The sequence below is a fragment of the Canis lupus genome, chromosome 1 (genome assembly GCF_011100685.1).
Source record: "Canis lupus familiaris isolate Mischka breed German Shepherd chromosome 1, alternate assembly UU_Cfam_GSD_1.0, whole genome shotgun sequence".
Lineage (NCBI taxonomy): Eukaryota > Metazoa > Chordata > Mammalia > Carnivora > Canidae > Canis > Canis lupus.
Genome location: NC_049222.1, coordinates 114,993,059 through 115,014,015, shown reverse-complemented (window position 1 = coordinate 115,014,015; position 20,957 = coordinate 114,993,059). Strand labels below are relative to the sequence as shown.

The window sequence follows — 20,957 nt, the reverse complement described above, 5'->3', positions numbered from 1 at the left end:
CTGGCTTCAGGTCACCCCGTCCCACCCCATGTAGAGCCCTCCTGCTCTATCTCACTCAGCCCTTCCTTTGGCCCCAGGATCCCACAAGGTCAGCCCCTGTCCCCCTCCTTGAGCTCGCCTCCTTCATTCTCTCCTGCTCTCCTCTCTGCTCACCCGGATCCAGCTTCTCGAACACACCACATAGTCTCACCTCAGGGCCTTTGCCCTGGCTGTTCCCTTTGCTTGGAACACACTCTCCCGGCCAGATGATCCCATGTCACCCTCCTTCCCTCCTTCCCTTCCTAAATGTCCCCTTCTTGGTGAGGCCTTCTCTGATACCTGTTGACAATGGCACCAACCCCCCCACCCCCAGCACTTCCAGTTCCCCTTTCTCGCTTAATGGTGCTCCACAGACATCGTGGCACACTGGACGTGCTACCATTGTCTTGTCCATTGTCTCTCTCCCCTCATTAGACTATCAGCTCTAGGAGGGCAGGGATGTTGCTGCCAGCAGGGCCTGGCATGGGGTTTGTGCTCAGTAAACACTCATGACGGAAGATGACAACACAGGGCTGTGGGGCTGATGTCATGAAATCGCGCACAGGGGGCCCTCGGCTTGGAGTGAGCTGTTTGTACCATGTCTGAGCCATGGGGATAAAATGGACTCTGGGAAGAACGGTCAGGTTTATCCTGAGTGGGGGTCCTCCTGGAAGGAGAGGCTGTCCCTTCCCAGGCCACCACCACTGCAAGCCCTGGGCAGGAGCTCCTGTTCCGGTTTGAGAAATCTGGGACTTAAAACAAATTCATCCTCCCCCTGGTGGCAGCTTCCCAGGCTGGCAGGCTCCAAATTGCCAGGTGCAGGAAGAAAATATTAGAACGCCCATTTATATCCAAGGATTCCCTGTCTTTTATAATTTTGGGTTCTAAGGTATCATTTTTTTAAAAGATAGATTTATTTATTTATTTATTTATTTATTTATTTATTTATTTATTTATTTATTTGAGAGAGAGAGAGAGAAAATGAGCACAAAGAGGGGAGGCTGACAGAGAGAGAGACTCTTAAGCAGACTCTCTGCTGAGTGTGGAGCCTGATGCGGGTCTCTACCCCACAACCCCGAGACCATGACCTGAGCTGAAATCAAGGGTCGGATGCTCCACCGACTGAGCCACCCGGGCACCCCCGAGGGATCAGTTATGGCATGACACTGCTGTCATCGTCCCCACTACATAATTTCAGTGCTTGTTCACAAAACACATATTCATAAAACAAAGGTAGAGGCGCACTGTTTACAGTTAAGGGGTGCGAGTCCCTGAAAATATCTTGCTGATTAGTCCAGAAGCCAACAATGTGAGCCATTCTTGCCGGAGAGCCCGGGACAAGGCCCTTGGCTCAGCACCTGACACGGATGAGCCATGGCCCATGGCCCATATCAGGCCTTTGTGCAAATTATCAAAAGATGCCCCTTCCTTAAGACCATATCTACCGGTGGGAACACGGTCACAGTGTCCTGATTTCGTTAGACCCACTCACTCTGTGCCCGTCTGCTGCAAACCCTCACCAAACATGAAACCTACCTCGCCAGCGGTGGCCTCTCCGAAGTGAGGCCCTTTCTCACTACGCACAGGATGGCCCCGGGAGGAGCTCACTGCCATGTCACCATGTACCAAAGGGCAAAGCTGTTCTGGTCTCTGCTTTCCAGAAGGGGAAATTGAGGCTGAGCTGGGTAAGGGGCTCACTGCGGGTCACACGGTGAGGAATCAGCAGCCCGGGTCCTTGGGCCCCAAGGGGCCAGGACACCTGCGGCCAGCCCTGCTCCTCCCGGGGATGTCCACGGCCGCCTACCTGTGTGTAGCATCGCAGCAGCAGCCCCTTCTCCTTCAGCAGCCGGATGAAGTAGTGACACACAGTTGGCTGGAAGAGAGCAAGCAGGACAATGCTGAGCATGATGGGGCATTTTTGCCACATGTCACCATATTGTCGTGTTATGTCACAGAACCATCCTGTTGGCCTTGGGAGCATCCCTATCCCCATTTCACAGACGGGAACACTGAGGTGCCAGGTCACAAGAATGGGAAAGGAGGGAGCAGGTGGCCTGGAGCCCATGTACTTGGTGACCACATGACATCTATTAGAAGGGCCCCAGTGGAAGCCTTTCCTGTGCCTGTCACCCCCCAAGCTTTCCCATCACCTGGGCAAAAAAGAGCTCACCTTGAACTGGCCAGGATAGAGTTCCTTGGCGAGAGCAAAGAAAGGTTCTGGGTGTTTCTGTGGGAGAGAGAACCGGAGGGCAGGTGGGCACTCAGAGCCAGGTGAACCTGTGGCCCCCACCATTAGACATCCCTGCCTGGGGGCACGTACCTTGAAGTAGCCAATCTCAAAGATGGCCTCTGGGTAGGGAAGGTGGTACTTCTCTAGGTTGGCGTAGAGGCCCGTGGATGGGGAGCGGAAGTCAGGGATGCCGGCAGCTGGTGGGGGTGGGGGGGGCAGAGGTGGGGAGCGATGGGTTAGGGGCCTTGGCCCCATCGATAGCCCCTCAAACCCCCTGTCAAGGGCCCAGGCACAGCTCCCTCCAGTCCCTGGAAGAGGGCCCCCCAATGTGGGGGCATCTGGTGGGGGGAGGGCTGGCACTTACACGTGGAGATCCCAGCTCCCACCAAACAGATGACCCTGCGACCTGGAGAAGAGGAGGGTAGGCGTCACATGACCGTACGCTCAGGCCCAAGTTAACGCCACCCATCAAAGCCCGACACCCCTCACTCAGTGCCAGGCCCCACGGCTGACGTTTCAGATGCACAAAGGGTCTTCCCCAGCATCTTGAGGCGGGTGGTGTTAACACCCTCATTTTACAGATGAGGAAACCAAGGATCAGGTAGAGGCAGGATCGCACAGTCTGCTGGCGGAAGAGCCAGCGTGGAGATGAGGAATCCCCTGTTTCAAATTATACCAACATGGACAGACTCGAGAAAAGACTTGGAGAAGAAGTTTCTCCTCCTAACTAGATCTAGACAAAAACACATGAGCTCTTGGTGAGAGGGCTGGGGGGAGGGGGTACCCCCAACCCCAGAAGAGCTACAGGTTATTGTAAAAATCTGTGGCCTCAGGATCCCTGGGTGGCGCAGTGGTTTAGCGCCTGCCTTTGGCCCAGGGTGTGATCCTGGAGACCCAGGATCGAATCCCACGTCAGGCTCCCGGTGCATGGAGCCTGCTTCTCCCTCTGCCTGTGTCTCTGCCTCTCTCTCTCTCTGTGTGACTATCATAAAAAAAAAAGAAAAAAAAAAAAGAAAAAAAAATTCTGTGGCTTCACCTCACCTTTCAGACACAATCTTTTTTTTAAATTAATTTATTTATTCATGAGAGACACACAGAGAGAGGCAGAGACACAGGCAGAGGGAGAAGCAGGCTCCCCGTGGGGAGCCCATTGCAGGACTCGATCCCAGGACCCCGGGATCACGCCCTGAGCCAAGGGCAGACGCTTAACCGCTGAGCCACCCAGGTGCCCTTTTGGACACAATCGTGAATGACCATCTATTTCTAGCATGTTCCTTTAGCATATTTCTTTCCTCTATGATCAAACACACAGCAGCCACCAGGAGTCTGAGAATTTCCAGGTGAAGACTAAAGATTTGCCACTCTCGGCCCTCACCCGATGAACAGCAAGCAGGTAGATAAGGGGGCTTTAGATGCTGGCTCTCCTGCTCACCAGTGGGGAGCAATGGGGGAGACTGGGGTCTTAGCTCAGATCTCCCCTCTGGGCTTCTGCTTCCTGCTCTGTAAGATGGGCACAATTATAGACTGCCTTCTCGGGGCTGTCGAGAGAATGAATTCATTCACGTGAAGCTTAGATCAGTACCTGGCACTGAGCACACACTATATGTGTGTCTGCTATTATTCTTAGAGCCAATTGTACTTCTTGACACCCAGGGCTTGTACGCGTAGAAGCATTTCGTTCCCCCATTTTCCCCTGGCTTTCAGAAAAAAAGATGGGAAGGTGTGGTAGGAGTCGAATCATTTCACAAACACATGGGGCTGTGCAGAAATAGCCCTGTTGCCTCGTCAGCTGCTGGCGGGCAGGCCTGCCACGCGGTACCCTGGCATCTGCCCGTCAGCTGATGGACAGGCGCAAGTGTGGGGTCCCTGAACCGGGTGCCTCTGGGGTGTCCTGTGTGAAGAGGACAGCAAGGGTGATGAAGGCCTTGGCTTTGTCTTAAGGATGCCATCGGACCAGGCCCAGCTGGACCTAGCAGGGGCCACGTGGGAGGGAGCATGCTCTGGATTTAGAGGAGCCTGGGGGGGGAGGGGTGTAATCCTGACAGCTGTGTGACCCTGCAGGAACTCACAACCTCTCTGTGCCTCCACTCCTTCCTCTGTCCAGATCATTCCTATAATGACCTCAAAGGTACAATGTGAAGATCAAAGGAGAGGATGCCTATCCAGTGCTTAGCCTGGAGCCTGGCAAATGGTGAGGGTTCAGTTAACTCCTGTTAACCAACTGGCCCCAAACTGCTCCCAAACCCAAGTGCAGGAGGACAGAAGGAACAAAAGCTTTGTGGCCACTGCCTGTGTCCTCTTAGGGGAGGAGATGTCTGCAGATGGCTGCCTGGCCTGGCCCAAGAGAGGGGGGCTCAGGGCAGCAAGCCTGGACGCCTGAGCAGGGAGCCGGCAGCAGCTGGAGGACAGGGAAACGGGAGAAGACGTCCTCAACAAAAGGCCGTTCAGGACCCTCAAAGGGTCGATTGTTCTAGTTAAGGACTGCCGAGGCCCGGTTTCTCAGACTCTGATGACCTCAACTTGCAGCAAGAAATAGAAATGACGTGGTGACCTAGTGGAGAGGCACCTACATCCCACCCCTGAATCACGCTTCCTGTGATAGTCATCGCAGGGCACGTGGCTCTTGCTCTGCTCCGGGCCTTTTTTGGGGCATTTACGTTTATATTCACGGGTGGCACCCCTAAGAGTCCCATGGGGTGATTACTACTGGTATTGGCTTCATTCTGTCCAGCAGGCCTGGCCAGTCAGCAATGGGAGTGTGACCCGGGTCTGGCCAAGCAGAAACCCGGTGATTGGTTTAAGGTAGGAGTGTGATGCAACGTGGCCCAACTGGAACCAATCTTGGCCCTTTTGCTTGAACCACTGGAAGGAGGTGCTCGGCTGGTGGAATTGGCATTCGGTACTGCCAGGAGCCCCCTCCACCTCAACACAGAAAGCAGCACCAGACAAGGTTAAGATTTTCGACAATGTGGAAGCCTCTGAATCCAGCCATGCTTTTTTTTTTTTTTTTTTTTTTCCAGCCATGCTTAATGCTGGATTTCAGTTACAGGATCGATACTCCTTTTTGGGCATAAGCTATTTTTGAGTTGGGTTTGTTACTTGGAAGCAAAAGGTGTGATGGGTCAGGTGGTGGTGGCTGAGAAGCCACTTGGGGCCAGGAGCGGGGAAAGTGGCACGAAGCAGGGCCGTGACTTACAGCGTTCGCTCTGCATGTAGCGGGTCACCCCCTCCAGGGTGAGGTCGTCCAGCAGACGCTCCTTCTGGGTGCCCAGGCCCAGTGTCTGGGAGAAGAAATTCCGCAGGAAGTCCACTGGCCAAAAAGCAGAGAAAGAACATCAGGGTGGGTGTTTAGTCGTGGTGCACAGGGGCCGCGAGTGCCCCCTGCCCCAGCCCTGGGATCCCCCACCCTCCCGCAACCAGGGACCTCTAGGTGCTGGCATTGCACCTAGTATTGCATACTTTGAATGTCAACCGCGGTGGAGGTGACAGGTAACAACTATATCCCTGCCCTAAACCGCTCCCCCAGAACCCCTCTCCCAAAGAGGATACTTACTCTCTGCTTCTCTGCCAGCGGCTCCTCCCTCAGTATCTGAATCTGAGTCCTGGAAGAGGTGGGGGTGGGGTGACCAGGCCCCAGAAGGGGGGTTAGGGAGGGAGGAGAGGGGACGGTGGCACCCAGGTTTGGCGGGGAAAGGCTCTGGCTGGGAGTGGGTCCAAGGAAGTGAGAGGCGGTGGGGGAGCCAGTGTGCCTCGGCTCTGGGTTGGGCTGCCTGGGTTGGAAACCTGGTCCTGCGACTCCCGAGGAGCATAAGTTCTTTGCTGCTCTGAGTCTGATGCTCCTCACATGGGAAATGGAGCTCAGAGGCAAGGGCACAGACTGAGGGGCTATCTGAGATAACCGAGTCAACCCACGGAGGCGCTCAGGGCAGCACCCGGTGGGGTAAGAGCTCAGGAAGTGCGTGCAGACATGGCCCGGTGTCCACGTCCTCGCCTTGCCTCCCTGCTTGTCCCCCGTGGTGTGGGCCCACTGCCCTCCTCACCAAAGTCACTCCTGTGAATGATGCCAGTGGAAAGGCCTCAGTCCTCGCCCTGGGTCCTCAGCCCTCCTGCTGGAAGCCCCGGGCACCACCTTGCCATCTCCTCCATGTCATTATTTAACTTCTCCTGAGTCAGGCTCCCAGATGGCAGGTCTGAGACGGTCCTGGGCCCTCCCTCCGTCCTCACTCCACCTTTCCAGGGCTAGCTGCCTCATCTGTGCCCAAGGTCTTGGCCTAGGCACTGATCATGCCACCTCTTAGTCCCCAGATCCGAGGTTCCCACAGCCCCCTGGATGTCTCCCTCTAAGTGACCCCTGGCCTCTCTCTCCCACCACATCTCAGACTGGCCTTGGCATCTCTCCTAAACCTGCGCCTCCTCCCAGCCCCCAACTCAGTGTGGCTTCTGTCCCCCAGTCTTTGTCTCCCTCTCCTGCCCTCCCACCATCATGGGTCCCCTCCCTAGGGCTCTCCCTGGCCCAGCCTGTTCTCCCTCTGGGGGCCCGGTCTTGGCCTCCTCCCTAAGCTCCCAGCCTAGTCCCTACCTCTGATTGACTCTACTGCCCTCCGGGTGATGGCCTGGCTGTGTCAGCCCACCCCCTCCACCCCAAGCACCCCTCTCGCTGGCTTTTCCAGTCTGACCATCCGATCATCAACATGTATGGAGTCCGCCCTGATGTCAGCTCCAGGATGGCAGGGATTTTTCATGTTCACCAGTGGACGCCCAGCACCGAGAATGGGGTCTGGCCCCTGGCAGGAGCTCCAGAACTATCCACCACTGATCGAATGGATACTTGCTGTGCGCTACACCAGGGCTGGGCCCTGCAACGGACCTCACAAAAACACAATTCTGACCAATGCACTCCCCTGATTAAAACCCTTCCACCGACCCCGTTCCCCATCATTCTCCGCTCCGACTCCAAGCCTTTTTTTAACAGGAACCGCCCTTCCAAATATATTTAAAATTTTCTATAAGCTTTGCAAAAGCTTTGACCATTAGACGATGTACGACTTGAGGCACTCGCATCCCGTTCCCACCGCAGTCACCATAACCACTATTAACAGTACAGTGGTAATTACTCTAGATTTTTTTCTCTGCATATAAAACTCGTTATTTTTCCAGAAATGGGTCATGCCACAGTACAATGCTGCACCTTGCGTCTTCCGCAGAACAATATACCATAGATCCACCTCATTCTTTAAAAAAGCTACATAGTGTTGCATTGTAGGGATGAGCCATAGTTCATTTAACCCGCCTACTGACAGCCACTTGGGCTGTTTCCAGGGTTGCCCCATAGCAGACAATACTGTAATTTATATCCTCGGATCTCTCTTGCTGGGACTGAGGATCCCTTTTTAACATTAAAACTTTCTGTGACAGCGGTTGAGCCCTGGGAGCCAGGCAAGGGAGAAGCCCTGGCCTGACAGGAAGCTTTCAGACCCTCAGTGTGGCCCTCTGTGCATCTGTCAGGTGCCTTCATCACAGCTTCTGTGCTGCCCTACATCTGAACAGCGAGCTCACGTCTGTGGGGGGTTGGCATTCTTTCAGGCTGCAGACAGTGAGCCTCTGTGGAAGGACTCGAGGGCCCTGCCCAGCATGTGGGAGCGACTTGGGCCTAAGGGGGAGCTGGAGGTGCTGGTTGGGGCCTTCAAGTCTTCGTGAGGTGGCCTGGCTACCTCTTCCTGAAGCGTCTGGAAGGCAATGTGCTGGGTGCCGTGGGTTGCAAAGCAGTCCCTGCTCTTCTAGCTGGGGGGCCAGAGGACAAGTTACAGAACAGCTCTGCTGCAGATTCCTCATCTGTGAAATGGCCCCAGTAGGCCTTGAACTGCCCCCCAACTACCACCACCACAGGGATTCTGGGAAGGTGAAATGCTATGATGTACACAGAGCACTGGGTGGAGTACCCGGCTCAATAAATGCTAACCTCAAATATAATTAGCTAACCACCCACAGCTACCAGACCATTGACCACATCACACCCTTCGTGCCCCCCTCCCAGTCCTGGTACAAGCTGTACACTCTGCGTGGAACGCCATTTCTCACTGTGCCTAAGAAAATTCTAAGTCACTCTTCACTTACTGTCAAGTGTCTGTACCTCAATCTGACTCCTGGACCGGCCTGTGGATTTGCCCTGGGAACGGACCGGCTGGAAACTGTTGACCCTCACAAAGTTTACTCTGCCTTGAGCTACTTTCATAATCACTCTGGAGGGTCATTTCTAGTCACTTGTCTGTGGGATCTGGGCGTTCAAGGACCAACTTGGATGCCTGTCTCTTCCATGCCCAGCATAAATGAGGTTCAGAAAGGTTAAGGGTAGGGAGCAAGGAAAGAGAAAAGTCAGGGAGGACAGGTCTGGAGTTGAGGGTGCACAGCTTTTTCTGCCAGTCCCCGGAATCCACCATTCCCAGGGGGCCGAACCAGGAGTGGGGGCAAGGGGCTGGGGTGATGCCCTGAGGGCCCTGGGGTAACTGTCTCCCCTCTGCCACCTCCACCCCCCCCAGAGTGTGGGGTGTGGGAACACGTCCATTTCTCTCCTTCCCTCCACCCTTCCCCAAATCTCACCTGAGCCTCCTGCACCTTCCCTGCCTGGGTCTCCAGAGGGTCAGAGGCTGGGGGAGGAGGGGGAGCAGACGTGGTTACAGTGCGGGGCACAGTTAAGTGGGGATGAAGGGCTTCAAAGCAGAGGGGCAAGGGGCAAGAAGACCCACCAACCTAATTATACTGGGGTGGGAGGTGGTGGTAAAAGCTGAGCAGAGGGAGGGAGGGGATGGGGAAAAGCAGATCTTATTAGGATAGACAGTGCTGTCTGGAGAAGTGGTTAGTGACAGACAGAGGCTGGGGCAGGAAGGTTTGGGAGAGGGAGGAGAAAGTAAAGCATACAGGCATGGAGGAAGACTTAGAAGTGAGGAAGCAAACAGTAGTGAGTGTGTGTGTGAGCACGTGTGTGTGCAGGGAGGGTTAGGGTTTACAAACAGAGGGAAGTTTAAAAAAGGAAGAGAGAAAACAAAATACGCTTAGCAGAGACAGGTTTAGGAAAGGAGGTGCAGTGGAGACAGCACGTTTAGGAGGGGCACAGGAACTAGAGGGACGAGACAGGAGGGGGCGCCAGGGGTCCCCGAGCATCCTACAGTTCCCCCTAACAACCAGGTACCCTTAGCAACCGGGGCCGCGGCAATCTAAGTCCTTAGCAACGAGGGTCCTCAGCAACCGAGGTGCGAGAAACACGCGGTCATTAGTAACTTAGGGGACGTAGCAAAGGACCCTTACAATCTCGCGACCCAGAAACCCACCAGCCTGGCAAGATGGATCACTTAGCAACGACCCCCCACCCCCGCCCCGATTCCCACTGGCCGCCATGCAGCCCCCGTCTCCAGCCCCACCACGCCGGTCCTCGGGCCCCGGGGCCTGCAGCCCTCAGCCAGGCCCCGGTGCGACCCGACCCTCCCACCGGGGCCCCCGACTCACGGTCCGGCTCGGCCATGGGCGCGGGGCGGGGGCCCTCGGGGCTGTCACCGACTGCTCTGTCCCGTGACGGCACCGGAAACAGGAGGGGCAGAGACAGGGCAGAGAACTACGACTCCCAGCAGTCATCGAGGATGCATACAGGCTTTTCGTCCAGCGGCGCCTGCCGCTCTCGGGCTAGGAAGACACGGACGGCGAGACTACGAGTCCCAGAGGGCTCCGCGCAGGCAGCCATGTTGGTAAAGGGCGGCCGGAAACTGTGGGAATGGGTAGAGAGCCGCAGTCCGTCTGAATACTCTGAATGGTCACTGTGTGGTAAGGGGGCGGGGCGTGTGCTCTTTAGGTCATTCTGATTGGGTGAGCCAAGGGGGAGTGTTGGGGAATTCCCCGCAGGGCGGAAGCGCCGGGGCTTCAGGCAAAGCCAGCTACAGGCGGGCGGCCGCTGGGGCCCCTGAGGCTTCGGGGGCCATGGCCGGGGTCGCGTGCTTGGGGAAAGCTGCGGAGGCCGACGAATGGTGCGACAGCGGCCTGGGCTCTCTGGGTCCCGACGCAGCAGCCCCCGGAGGACCGGGGCTGGGCGCCGAGCTGGGCCCGGGGTTGTCGTGGGCGCCCCTCGTCTTTGGCTACGTCACTGAGGATGGGGACACGTGAGTGAACCTTAGGCTGCCTAACGGGGCCCTAGGATCCCACCTCTGATTCCCTATTAGTCTCCTATCCCGGCTCCCTAACCTTTCACTCTTAAATCTAACTTCTGATGCTCGACTTTCTGATTTGTAACTCCTAACCTTTAGTAAAACCAATTTCCTAGCCAACTTTGACCCTAACTCCTTAATTTCTCCGACTTTCCTTTCTTGAGCTCTGCTTCATATTGCTCCACATCCCTATCCATTGATCCCCAAACTGGTTTTGATCTTCCCGACCCAAGTCCGGAGACCTTTGTTAGAGTTGTGGTCCAGACAGGCTCCTCCTCACCTCCTACCTCCAAATAGGATCCTTGATCCTTAGCCTCCTGATGGATGCGCCTTGAACTTAGATTTCCAAAATTAATACATGACCTTGATTCTTAACATTCTACCTTCTGAGCACCGATCTTCAGATCTTACATCCAAAGGGAAAACGTAAGCTCCATGATAGCAGGGATTGATGCCTGTTAAGTATTTGCTGAACACCACCACGTTCCAGGCACTGGTTTAGGTGCTGCGATAAAGCAGTGAGGAAAACAGACAAAAATTTCCGCTCTTGTGGAGTTTACATTCTAAGGTGCGTATGTAGACAGACAAAAGGACAGACAGGCTGACAGAAAGACAGGAAGGAAGGGAGGGAGGGAAAGAGGAGAGAGAAGGAACAAAAGAAACTAAGACACAGACGCAAAGTGAGAAAGAAGAGAAAGGAAAAGAAGAAACAAAGAAAAACGAAAAACAGTATAAAGGAAAGGCAGAAAAATAGTGTATCTGAAGGTAATAAGTTCTTTGGGGGAAAAATAAAGCAGGAAAACGAGATCCGTAGAGTATCTGGGGGAGAACTCTCCAGGCAGAAGGAACCAGAATTGTAAAGGGCGGTGAGGGATTGTCCTGGGGTTTTTTTGTGTATTTGTGTCTACTCATCCAGTCATGGTGACTAAACAGGGCTTGACCCATAAGAGGCGTGCAGGAAATATTGTTCTTTCCAAAGACCCCTGCTGAGGTTTCATTAGTTTTCTTTATTGGTTTTTTGCTTTCTATTTCATTGATCTCTGTTTTGATTTTCATTATTGCCCTCTTCGGCTTACTTTGGGTCTAATTTTTTTTTTTCTTTCTTTCTCTCTTTTTTTAAAGTTTCTTAAGGTGGCAGCTGAGATCATTCATTTGAGACCTTTCTTCTCTAACATTGGTGTTTCATGGTATAAATTTCCAGCAGCAGTACTTTAGCAGTCTCTCACAAATTCTGATATGTTGTGTTTTCATGTTCATTTAATTCAAGATACTTTGTAATTTCTCTTTTGATTTCTTCTTTGGCCAGTGGATTATTTAAAAATATGTTATTTAGGGCGCCTGGGTGGCTCAGTTGGTTGAGCTCAGGTTGTGATCTCAGGGTCCTGGGATGAGCCTCCCATTGGGCTCTGTGCTCAAGTGTGGCATCTGCTTGGAATTCTCTCTCTTTCTCCCTCTGCCCTTCCTGCTTATGCTCTCTCTAAAATAAATAAATAAATAAATCTTTTAAAAAGGGGTAGGGGGCAGAGGGAGAGGGAGAGAGAAACCCAAGCAGGCTCTGTTGGGAGCAGGGCGTGATCCCATGACCCTGAGATCAGGGCCTGAGCTGAAGCCAAGAGTTGGTCATCCAACCCACTGTGCCACCCTGATGCCCCTAAATAAATCTTTTTAAAAAAATAAATATGTTATTTAGTTTCCAGATATTTGGAAAGTTTTCCAAATGTCTCTCTTTTATTGATTTTTAATTTAATTCCCTTGTAGACTGAGAACATACTTTGTATGACTTGGATCCTCGTAAATTTATTGAGAATTGTTTTATGGTGCCACACATTATGCGTGCACTTGAAAAGAGTGAATATTCTGCTGTTGTTGGGTGTAGGGTTCTCTAAAAGTCAATTAGTGGTCCTATTGGTTTATCATTTTATATATCCTTACTAATGGTTTCTGTCTCCTTGTTCTATCAATTATTGAGGAGGGGGCATTGAAATCTCCAGCAGTCATTATGGATTTGTCTCTTGTTCTGTCAGGTTTTGCTTTGTGTAATTTGATGCTCTGTTATTAGGGCATGGATATGTAGAATTATTATGTTCTTTTGCTTAGTTGACCTCTTAATCATTACAAAATAACCTTCTCGATACTTGGTAATATTTCTTGCTCTAAAGTCTAGTATGATATTAAAATATTCACTCCTGGGCAGCCCCGGTGGCCCAGCAGTTTAGTGCCGCCTTCAGCCAGGGCATGATCCTGGAGATCCGGGATCGAGTCCCACATCAGGCTCCCTGCATGGAGCCTGCGTCTCCCTCTGCCTGTGTCTCTGCCTCTCTCTCTCTCTCTCTCTCTCTCTCTCTCTGTGAGTCTGTCATGAATAAATAAAATCTTAAAAAAACACAACTCACTCCTGCTTTCTTTTGACTGACTGGTGTTAGCACAGTATATCTTTTTCCACCCTTTTATTTTAACCTATCTTTTAATACCTATATTTAAAGGGTATTACTTGTAGGAAGCATATATAGTTGGGTTTTGCTTTTTTGTTCAGTCTGACAATTTCTGCCTTTTAATTGGAATGTTTAGACCATTTACATTTAGTTATTGATACAGTTATGTTTATCATCCTTTTGCTAATTTTCTACTTAATACATCTCCTTTGTTTACCTTTTCTTCTTTTTCTGCCTTCTTTTGGAACCTGTAAACCTTGTCCCGTTGTATTCTTTTTTTTTTTTTTTTTTAAAGATTTTTATTTATTTATTCATGATAGTCACAGAGAGAGAGAGAGAGAGGCTCAGAGACACAGGCAGAGGGAGAAGCAGGCTCCGTGCACCGGGAGCCCGACGTGGGATCCGATCCCGGGTCTCCAGGATCGCGCCCTGGGCCAAAGGCAGGCGCCAAACCGCTGCGCCACCCAGGGATCCCTATTCTTTTTTTTTTTTTAAAGATTTTATTTATTTATTCATGAGAGACACGGAGAGAGAGAGAGAGAGAGAGAGAGAGAGAGAGAGAGAGAGAGAGAGGCAGAGACACAGGCAGAGGGAGAAGCAGGCTCCATGCAGGGAGCCCGATGTGGGACTCGATCCGGGGACTCCAGGATCACGCCCTGGGCTGAAGGCAGGCGCTAAACCACTGAACCACCCAGGGATCCCCCATTGTATTCTTTTGTTGGTTCATTAGCTTTATGTATTTATTTAAAGATTTTATTTTTAAATTTTATTTATTTTGTGGGGGAGGGTCAGTGGGAAAGGGAGAGAGAATCTCAAGCCGACTCCCAGTATGGAATCCCATGCAGGGCGTGATCTCACAACCCTAAAGATCATGACCTGATCCAAAATCAAGAGTCAGACACTTAACTAAGCTACCCAGGCGCCCCTTAAGGTGTTTTTAAGTAATCTCTGCACCTAACATGGGGCTCGAACTCATAACCCCAAGATCAAGAGTCGCACGCTCTACTGACTGAGCCAGCCAAAAGTCCCTGGTTTGTTAGCTTTAACACTTCTGTTGATTAAGTGGTTGGCAAACTGGCTTCCAGGAAAAATCTAGCCAGCCATCTGCTTTTGTATGGCTGTAAGCTATGAATGGTATTTACATTTTTAAATGGTCGAAAAAAATCAAAAGACTATTTTGTGGCAAGTGAAAATTATTATGAGAGTCACATTTCAGACCCCACAGATGAAGTTCTGCTGGAATACTGCTTTGCTCATTCATTTACATATAGCTGGTGGCTGCTTTTATATCAACCATAACAGCAGAGCTGAGTAGGTAAAAGAGACACTAGAATCCACAAAGCGTAAAATCTTTATCTGGCCACTTACAGAAAAAGTTTTCTGACCTCTGCTTTATAGCTTATACTGTACAGCTTCAACTTATGATGGGTGAAATTTCGCATAGGGTAAAAGATAAAAGAACCTTAGAATAATATATTTCCATTTGTTCCCTCCTGGCCTTTATGTTCTTGTTGTCATACAGTTTAGTTTCACGTGTGTTATAAACTCCACCATACATTGTTAGTAGTTTTGTTTAAACAAACACTCAACTATTTTTTTTCAAATTACCTTCTAAAGGGACTTGTATTAAAAAAAAAGAGAGAGACATAATGAGAAAAAATCTTCCAGATTTACCCACATAGTTGTTATTTTCAATGTTTGCTATTTATGTGTATAGGCCCATGTTGCTGTGGGATGTCATTTTCATTTTGCTTGCAGGTTTCCTTTAACCTTTCTTTGGAGACAACTTATCGTCTGCTGTCGATAAGTTCCTTCGGCTTTTGTATATCTGAAAACATCATTATTTTGTCTTCATTTTTGAAAGATATTTTTGCTGGGTTAAAGGCTTCTAGGTTGGGGGCACTTGGGTGGCTCACTTGGTTAAGCATCTGCCTCCTGTTCAGGTCTAATCCCAGGGTCCTGGGATCGAGCCCCAGATCAGGCTCCCTGCTCAGCATGGAGGAGTTTGCTTCTCCTCCTTCTAACCCTCTTCCTACTCTCTCACTCACTCACTCACTCTCTCTCTCTCTTTCTCTCAAATAAAATCTTAAAAAAAAATCTAGGTTGAGGGATGTCTGGGTGGCTCAGGCAGTGAAGCATCTGACTCTTGATCTCAGCTCAGGTCTTATCTCAGGGTTGAGTGTAAGCCCTGTGTTGGGCTCCATGCCCAGCATGGAGCCCACTTAAAAAGAAAAAAATCCTAGGTTGAGTGTGTCTTTGAATACTTGAAAGGTGTTGCCCCAATCTGTTCCCCTGTCTAATTTCCTATATGACATCCACTATCATCCTTATTTTTATTTTTCTATAAAGTATCTTTTTCTCTCTAGCTGCTTTTGATATTTTTATCTTTTTTTAAAAAAATTATTATTATTATTATTTTTAAATTTTATTTATTTATGATAGCCACACACACACACACACACACACAGAGAGAGAGAGAGGCAGAGACATAGGCAGAGGGAGAAGCAGGCTCCATGCACCGGGAGCCCGACGTGGGATTCGATCCCAGGTCTCCAGGATCACGCCCTGGGCCAAAGGCAGGCGCCAAACCGCTGCACCACCCAGGGATCCCTAAAAAAATTATTTTAAAAAATTTATTTATTTTAGAGAAAGAGAGAGCAAGTGACTACATAAGTGCAAGGGAGGGGCAAAGGGAGAGGCAGAGAATCCCAAGCAGACTCCATGCTGATTGTGGGGCCCAAGTGGGGCTTGATCTCATAACCTAAGGTGAAACCAAGAGTTGGACCCTTAACCAACTGAGCCACCCAGGCACCACTGAGATTTTTATCTTTACCATTGGGGTTTTGAACCAGATTTTTATGTTGGGCTTTGGTATAGTTTTCCTAATATTTCTTGTTCTTGGGAGTCATTGAGCTTCTTGGATCTGTGAGTTTATAGTTTTCATAAGTTTGGAAAATTTTCTAGACATTATTTCTTCAAATATTTCTATCCCCCACATCATTTAGGGACTTAGTTTCAAATATTAGGGACTCCTGCGTGGCTCAGTGGTTGAGTGTCTGCCTTCAGCTCAGGGCGTGATCCTGGAGTCCCGGGATCAAGTTCCGAATCAGGGTCCCTGTAGGGAGCCTGCTTCTCCCTCTGCCTGTGTCTCTGCCTCTCTCTGTTCTCTAAAGAATAAAGAAATAAAATCTTAAAAGAAAAAAAAGTTTCAAATATTGTTAGGCTGCTTGAAGTTGTTCCATAGCTCACTGATGTTCCTTTCATTTTAAAATAGTCTCTTTTGAGGGTGCCCAGCTGGCTCAGTCATTGGAGTGTGAGACTCTTGATCTTGGGGTCATGAGTTCAAGCCCCATGTTGAGTGTAGAGATGACTTAAACATAAAAAAGAAATTAAAAAAATTCTCTTTGTGTTTCATTCTAAATAGTTCCTATCACAAAGTCATTCGGTAGTTTTTTCTTCTATATTATTTATTTTTTTAGATTTTATTTATTTATTCATGAGAGACACAGAGACATAGGCAGAGACAGAAGCAAGCTCCCTGTGGGGAGCCTGTTGCGGGATTCAATCTTGTGACCCCAGTATCATCACCTGAGCCAAAGGCAGCCACTCAACCACAGCGCCACCTAGGCCTTCCCTCTTCTGCATTGTTTAATCTCTGCTAATCCTGTCCAGTGTATTTTTCGTTTCAGATGCTCTAGTTTTTATCTCTAGGAGTTTGATTTGAGTCTTTGGCTCCTATCACCCATGTCTCTACTTAACTTTTGGAATGTATGAGAGTCACTTACAATGAACTCTTTTAATGGTCTTGTTTGCAGATTCAAACACCTGGGTCATTTCTGGGTCAATTTCAACTGATTGATTATTCTCATTGTGGATCATGTTTTTCTGCTTCTTTTCCTACCTTGTAATCTTTGAATAGATGCCAAACATTGTGAACTTTATCTTGTTAGTCTGGCCAGTTGTATATCTTTCTTTCTTTCTTTCTTTGAGATTTTATTTATTCATGAGAGACACAGAGAGAGGCAGAGACATAGGCAGAGGGAGAAGCAGGCTCCCTGCGGGGACTGTGATGCGGGACTCAATCCCAGGACCTGGGATCACAACCTGAGTTGAAGGCAGATGCTGAATCACTGAGCCACCCAGGTGCCCCTATGTTCCTATAAATATTCTTGAATGTTGCTTTGGGATGCAGTTAAACTACTTTTAAGTAGTTTGATCCTTCTGGGTTTTGCTCTTGTGATTTGTTAGGTGGGTCTGAGCAGCGCTCTATCTAGGGTTTATTATTTCCCACTACAGAGGTAAGACCTTCTAGAGCCTTCTACCCAATGTCCTGTATTTTAGGGGTTTTTCCTAGTCTCACCAGTGGCAACAGGCACTATTTCTGAACCCCTGTGAGCAATGGGCACGTTTCCCTAATCTGTTTACATGGTTTCTTCCCCAGACGGGTAGTTTCTCCGTATCGGTGCACTGATCAGTCTTCTCCTAAATCCTCTCGAGGTCCCTCTGCAAATCTCCAGTGTCTTTCCCTGTTCAGGTCTCTCCTCTTAGGTTCTCTGTCCTTTGACTCCCCCTGCCTTGCTGTCCCCCAACCCAGCTCCATCTCACTCATATGCAGATGGCCAGAACCCTGCCTGGGTTTGCCCTCTCTATGCCATGTCTTCTCTCAAGAAATGTGGCAATCTGTCACAGGTCTCACCTCACTTTGTGTCCGGTGTATTAAGGATCACTGTCATTCATTGCATGAGGACCAGTGTCTGGAAAACTGTTGCTTCCTACACGGCAGTTTGTCTGTTTTTTTTTTGTTGTTGTTATTGATTCAGAGGGGAGGGAAATCTGGTCCCTGCTATTTCATCTTGGGAGGAAGTAGAAGTCCCACTTAATAAACACCAATTAATCAAATCTGCTGAATTAATTCTGACCTGACTCTCCTAGATTCTTGACAGTTGGTTGCAGGATTGTGGTCATAGGGCTTAGCACACAGGAGGTGCTCCAAGTTTGTTGAATGAAGGAATATAGGAGTACTTGATGACTACTTTTTTTTTCTTTTTAAAAGATTTATTCATTTATTTTAGGGAGAGAGAGCGCGTGCGTGCGCTCCCATGAGTGGGAGGGGCAGAGGAAGAGTGAGAGAGAATCTCAAGCAGACGCTGTGTTGAGCACAGAGCTTGATGTGGGGCTTGATCGCAATGACCCTGAGATCATGACCTGAGCCGAAACCAAGAGTCAGATGCTTAACCCACTGAGCCACCTAGGCATTCCAGGAGTACTTGACCTCTGACCTCTGCTCTTGTCTTTGTCTTCAGGGCACTGCACTTAGCAGTGATTCATCAGCATGAGCCCTTCCTGGATTTCCTCCTAGGCTTCGCGGCTGGCACTGAGTACCTGGACCTGCAGAATGACCTGGGCCAGGTGAGCCACCTGGGGACAGTACAGGGCTTGGGACTAGGTTCTCAGTGCACCCCCTAATCCCTGCCCTCTGCTCCTGCAGACAGCCCTTCACCTGGCAGCCATCCTGGGGGAGGCCTCCGCAGTGGAAAAGTTGTATGCGGCGGGTGCCGGGTTGCACATAGCGGAGCGTGGGGGCCACACGGCGCTGCACCTGGCCTGCCGCATGAGGGCACATGCCTGTGCTCGTGTGCTACTCCAGCCCCGTCCCCGGTGCTCCAGGGGAGCCCCCAATACCTACCTCGCTCAGGGCCCTGACCGCACCTCTGACACCGACCACCCGCCTGTTGCCTCGTACCCTGAACCTGACTTGGAAAAGGAAGATGAAGAGAATGAGGAGGATTGGAAGCTACAGTTAGAGGCTGAAAACTACGAAGGTAAGGGTTTCTGGTCACTGGGCAGGGCTTGGAGGCCTGGGCAGAGAGAGAGCACTGGGCTCTAGGGTCAATTCTCCTGAGTCAAGACCCAGGCCCTTGGGAAATAACACTGAGGCTCCAGGGACCCAGGCACTGGAGAACACATCCCCTCTGAGGCCCCAGATTACTGAGAATAGGTCACTTGGGACTCAGGCCCCAGACCACTTGGGACCCAGTCCTGTCACCTGTAGGCCTAGAACTACTAAGATCTAGTTGTTGGGTTCAGGTTCTCCAGCTGGAAGGCACAGCTCACTCTGGATCTCGCCCCCTCCCACCAACCACAGGTCCTAGCCTACCCAGGATGAGGGATCTTAAGGCTCAGATTCCCCAGAGATTGACACTAGGTTCAGGGACAGCCCTCGGCCCATCTACCTGGGGCCTTGGCATCTGAATCTTAGCTCCCCCACCTCTAGGCCCAACTACCTGCACCAGGCCCCTTCCTGAGATCACCCAGGACCCAGTGTTCAAGGCCTCCTCCTTCCTCTAAAGTCACACACAGGCCCTTGAACTACTCAGGACCCAGGAATTTGGGGTCTAGATCTTTTGTGGGATAAAGACCAGAGACCCAGTCTCCTGGTTCCAAGATCCAGGCTTCCTGTCCAAAGCCCCTAGGTTCTTCACCCATAAGCCCCAGACTTTCCACAAGCCAGGCTTTACACTGCCAGCAGGTTCCAGAACACCAAGACTTAGGCATTGGGGTGCATTTGCCTCTTTGACATACCCAGGAATTCAGCGGCTGGACCCCAGACTCAGTCCCCTCAGGCCATGGTGTTCTCCTTTGGCAGCTTGGCATTTGGGGCCCAGGCCCCTGACCCACATCACATGATACCACTCTGTCCACAGGCCATACCCCACTTCACGTGGCCGTCATCCACAAAGATGCAGAGATGGTGCGGCTGCTCCGGGAGGCTGGAGCGGACCTCAATAAACCGGTGAGCTGCCCTAGGGAGAGGGTATGGCCGGGAGGGTTGTGCCCTGGAGTGGGGCAGGGCCCCCTTGACCTCTCTGCTGCCCCTTGTAGGAGCCCACGTGTGGCCGGAGCCCCCTGCACTTGGCAGTGGAGGCCCAAGCAGCCGATGTGCTGGAGCTTCTCCTGAGGGCCGGTGCTGACCCTGCTGCCCGCATGTACGGTGGCCGCACCCCACTGGGCAGTGCCACGCTCCGGCCCAACCCCATCCTTGCCCGTCTTCTCCGTGCACATGGAGCCCCTGAGCCTGAGGACGAGGACGACAGGCCTGGCCCTTGCAGCAGCAGCAGCAGCAGTAGCGACAGTGACAGCGGGGACGAGGGCGTGAGTCAGGAGGAAAGACCGGGTGGCCCAGCTGGGGGGTCAGGGTAAACAGGCGGGTGGGCAGGGGTGAAAAGAGAAGTTAGGCAGTGTACTGAGACCAACCTTGGGCCGCTGTGATCGGAGAATGCAGGCAGAAGTCCGGGGTGACCTGGACGGGGTGGTGGGGAGAATGTGGGGAGCCATGGCTTGAGCAACGGCGGAGGGAGAACTCAGGTAGGCAGAGTTAGAGAATGAGACCACGGTCCGAGGGACCCGTGATGGCAGTGAGCAGCAGCGGTGGCTGAGAGTGTAGGGAGTGACTTCCCGGAGCAAGAGATGGAGGACTGAGGGTGTGGGAAGGTGACCTCGGGCAGCAGTGGTTCCAACGCTGGCAGCAGTGAGGAAGGACCTTCGCCAGCAGGGAGGAGGCTGTGTGGGGGAAGCCAGGTGGCAGAGATGCTGCGTTGGGCAGGGGACGAGGCTGGGTAGTGAGGGGGGTGAGTAGGGTGAGGAATCTGGGTAGAAGCAGAGGGAGGGGGCAGAGGAAGGAGACCCCAGTGGCTGTGGCTGCTGAAGACGCCACGAAGCAGCAGGGCCGGAGCCCAAGCAGGAGCCCAAGCAGTGGTGGGTGGTGGGAGAAAGCAGATGACCTTGAATGTGGCGGTTGGAAAACCAGGAGTGGGGAATTTGCGTGGGGGAACTTGGGTGTCACCAGAAGACCCAGTTGTCGGGGCGGGTGGAAGAAGCTGGACAGCTGGTACAGTGACAGCCACCTGAGCCCCTGTGCCTGCCCTCCTCTGCCCCCAGGATGAATACGACGACATCGTGGTTCACAGTGGCCGGAGCCAAAGTCGGCTCCCTCCCACCCCAGCCTCAAAACCTCTCCCCGATGACCCCGTCTGACCTAATTGTTAATAGAAACTCCAGTTTAATAAAATCCCAGTTCTGACAACCTGA

General features: G+C 51.4%; 2 protein-coding genes across 4 annotated transcripts in view; one reads left to right on the top strand and one right to left on the bottom strand.

Moving 5' to 3' along the window:
- The window catches only part of SIRT2 (sirtuin 2), a 17,705-nt gene extending 7,477 nt beyond the window's left edge, over positions 1 to 10,228 (bottom strand). The window contains exons 1-8 of one of the 2 annotated variants that reach the window (XM_038528954.1): positions 9,749 to 9,859; positions 8,846 to 8,892; positions 5,802 to 5,850; positions 5,445 to 5,558; positions 2,613 to 2,654; positions 2,339 to 2,445; positions 2,189 to 2,245; positions 1,823 to 1,891 (exon numbers count right to left, since the gene is read on the bottom strand). In XM_038528954.1, the coding sequence (XP_038384882.1) occupies positions 1,823 to 1,891; positions 2,189 to 2,245; positions 2,339 to 2,445; positions 2,613 to 2,654; positions 5,445 to 5,558; positions 5,802 to 5,850; positions 8,846 to 8,892; positions 9,749 to 9,764 (501 nt within the window). In that variant the 5' untranslated portion in view covers positions 9,765 to 9,859. Of the gene's footprint in view, positions 1 to 1,822; positions 1,892 to 2,188; positions 2,246 to 2,338; positions 2,446 to 2,612; positions 2,655 to 5,444; positions 5,559 to 5,801; positions 5,851 to 8,845; positions 8,893 to 9,748 lie in introns of both variants that reach the window. The other variant, XM_038528953.1, reaches the window with a different exon arrangement.
- Positions 10,125 to 20,957, top strand: NFKBIB (NFKB inhibitor beta). Of its 2 annotated transcripts, none has more exons than XM_038528958.1 (6): positions 10,125 to 10,392; positions 18,173 to 18,278; positions 18,565 to 18,691; positions 19,574 to 19,662; positions 19,752 to 20,021; positions 20,808 to 20,957. In XM_038528958.1, the coding sequence occupies exons 1-6, from the start codon at positions 10,214 to 10,216 to the stop codon at positions 20,901 to 20,903; spliced, it is 867 nt and encodes a 288-aa protein (XP_038384886.1). In that variant the 5' UTR covers positions 10,125 to 10,213; the 3' UTR covers positions 20,904 to 20,957. The 2 variants fall into 2 exon arrangements, with proteins under 2 accessions (XP_038384886.1, XP_038384885.1); XM_038528957.1 differs by having other exon boundaries at positions 10,129 to 10,392; positions 18,358 to 18,691.

Bases quoted from the DNA above. Each gene is read 5' to 3' on its own strand.
- NFKBIB (XM_038528957.1), top strand. From the start codon at position 10,214: ATGGCCGGGGTCGCGTGCTTGGGGAAAGCTGCGGAGGCCGACGAATGG. The intron at 18,279-18,357 runs GTGAGCCACCTG...CTGCTCCTGCAG, and splicing joins TGCAGAATGACCTGGGCCAG to ACAGCCCTTCACCTGGCAGC. The intron at 18,692-19,573 runs GTAAGGGTTTCT...CTCTGTCCACAG, and splicing joins AGAGGCTGAAAACTACGAAG to GCCATACCCCACTTCACGTG.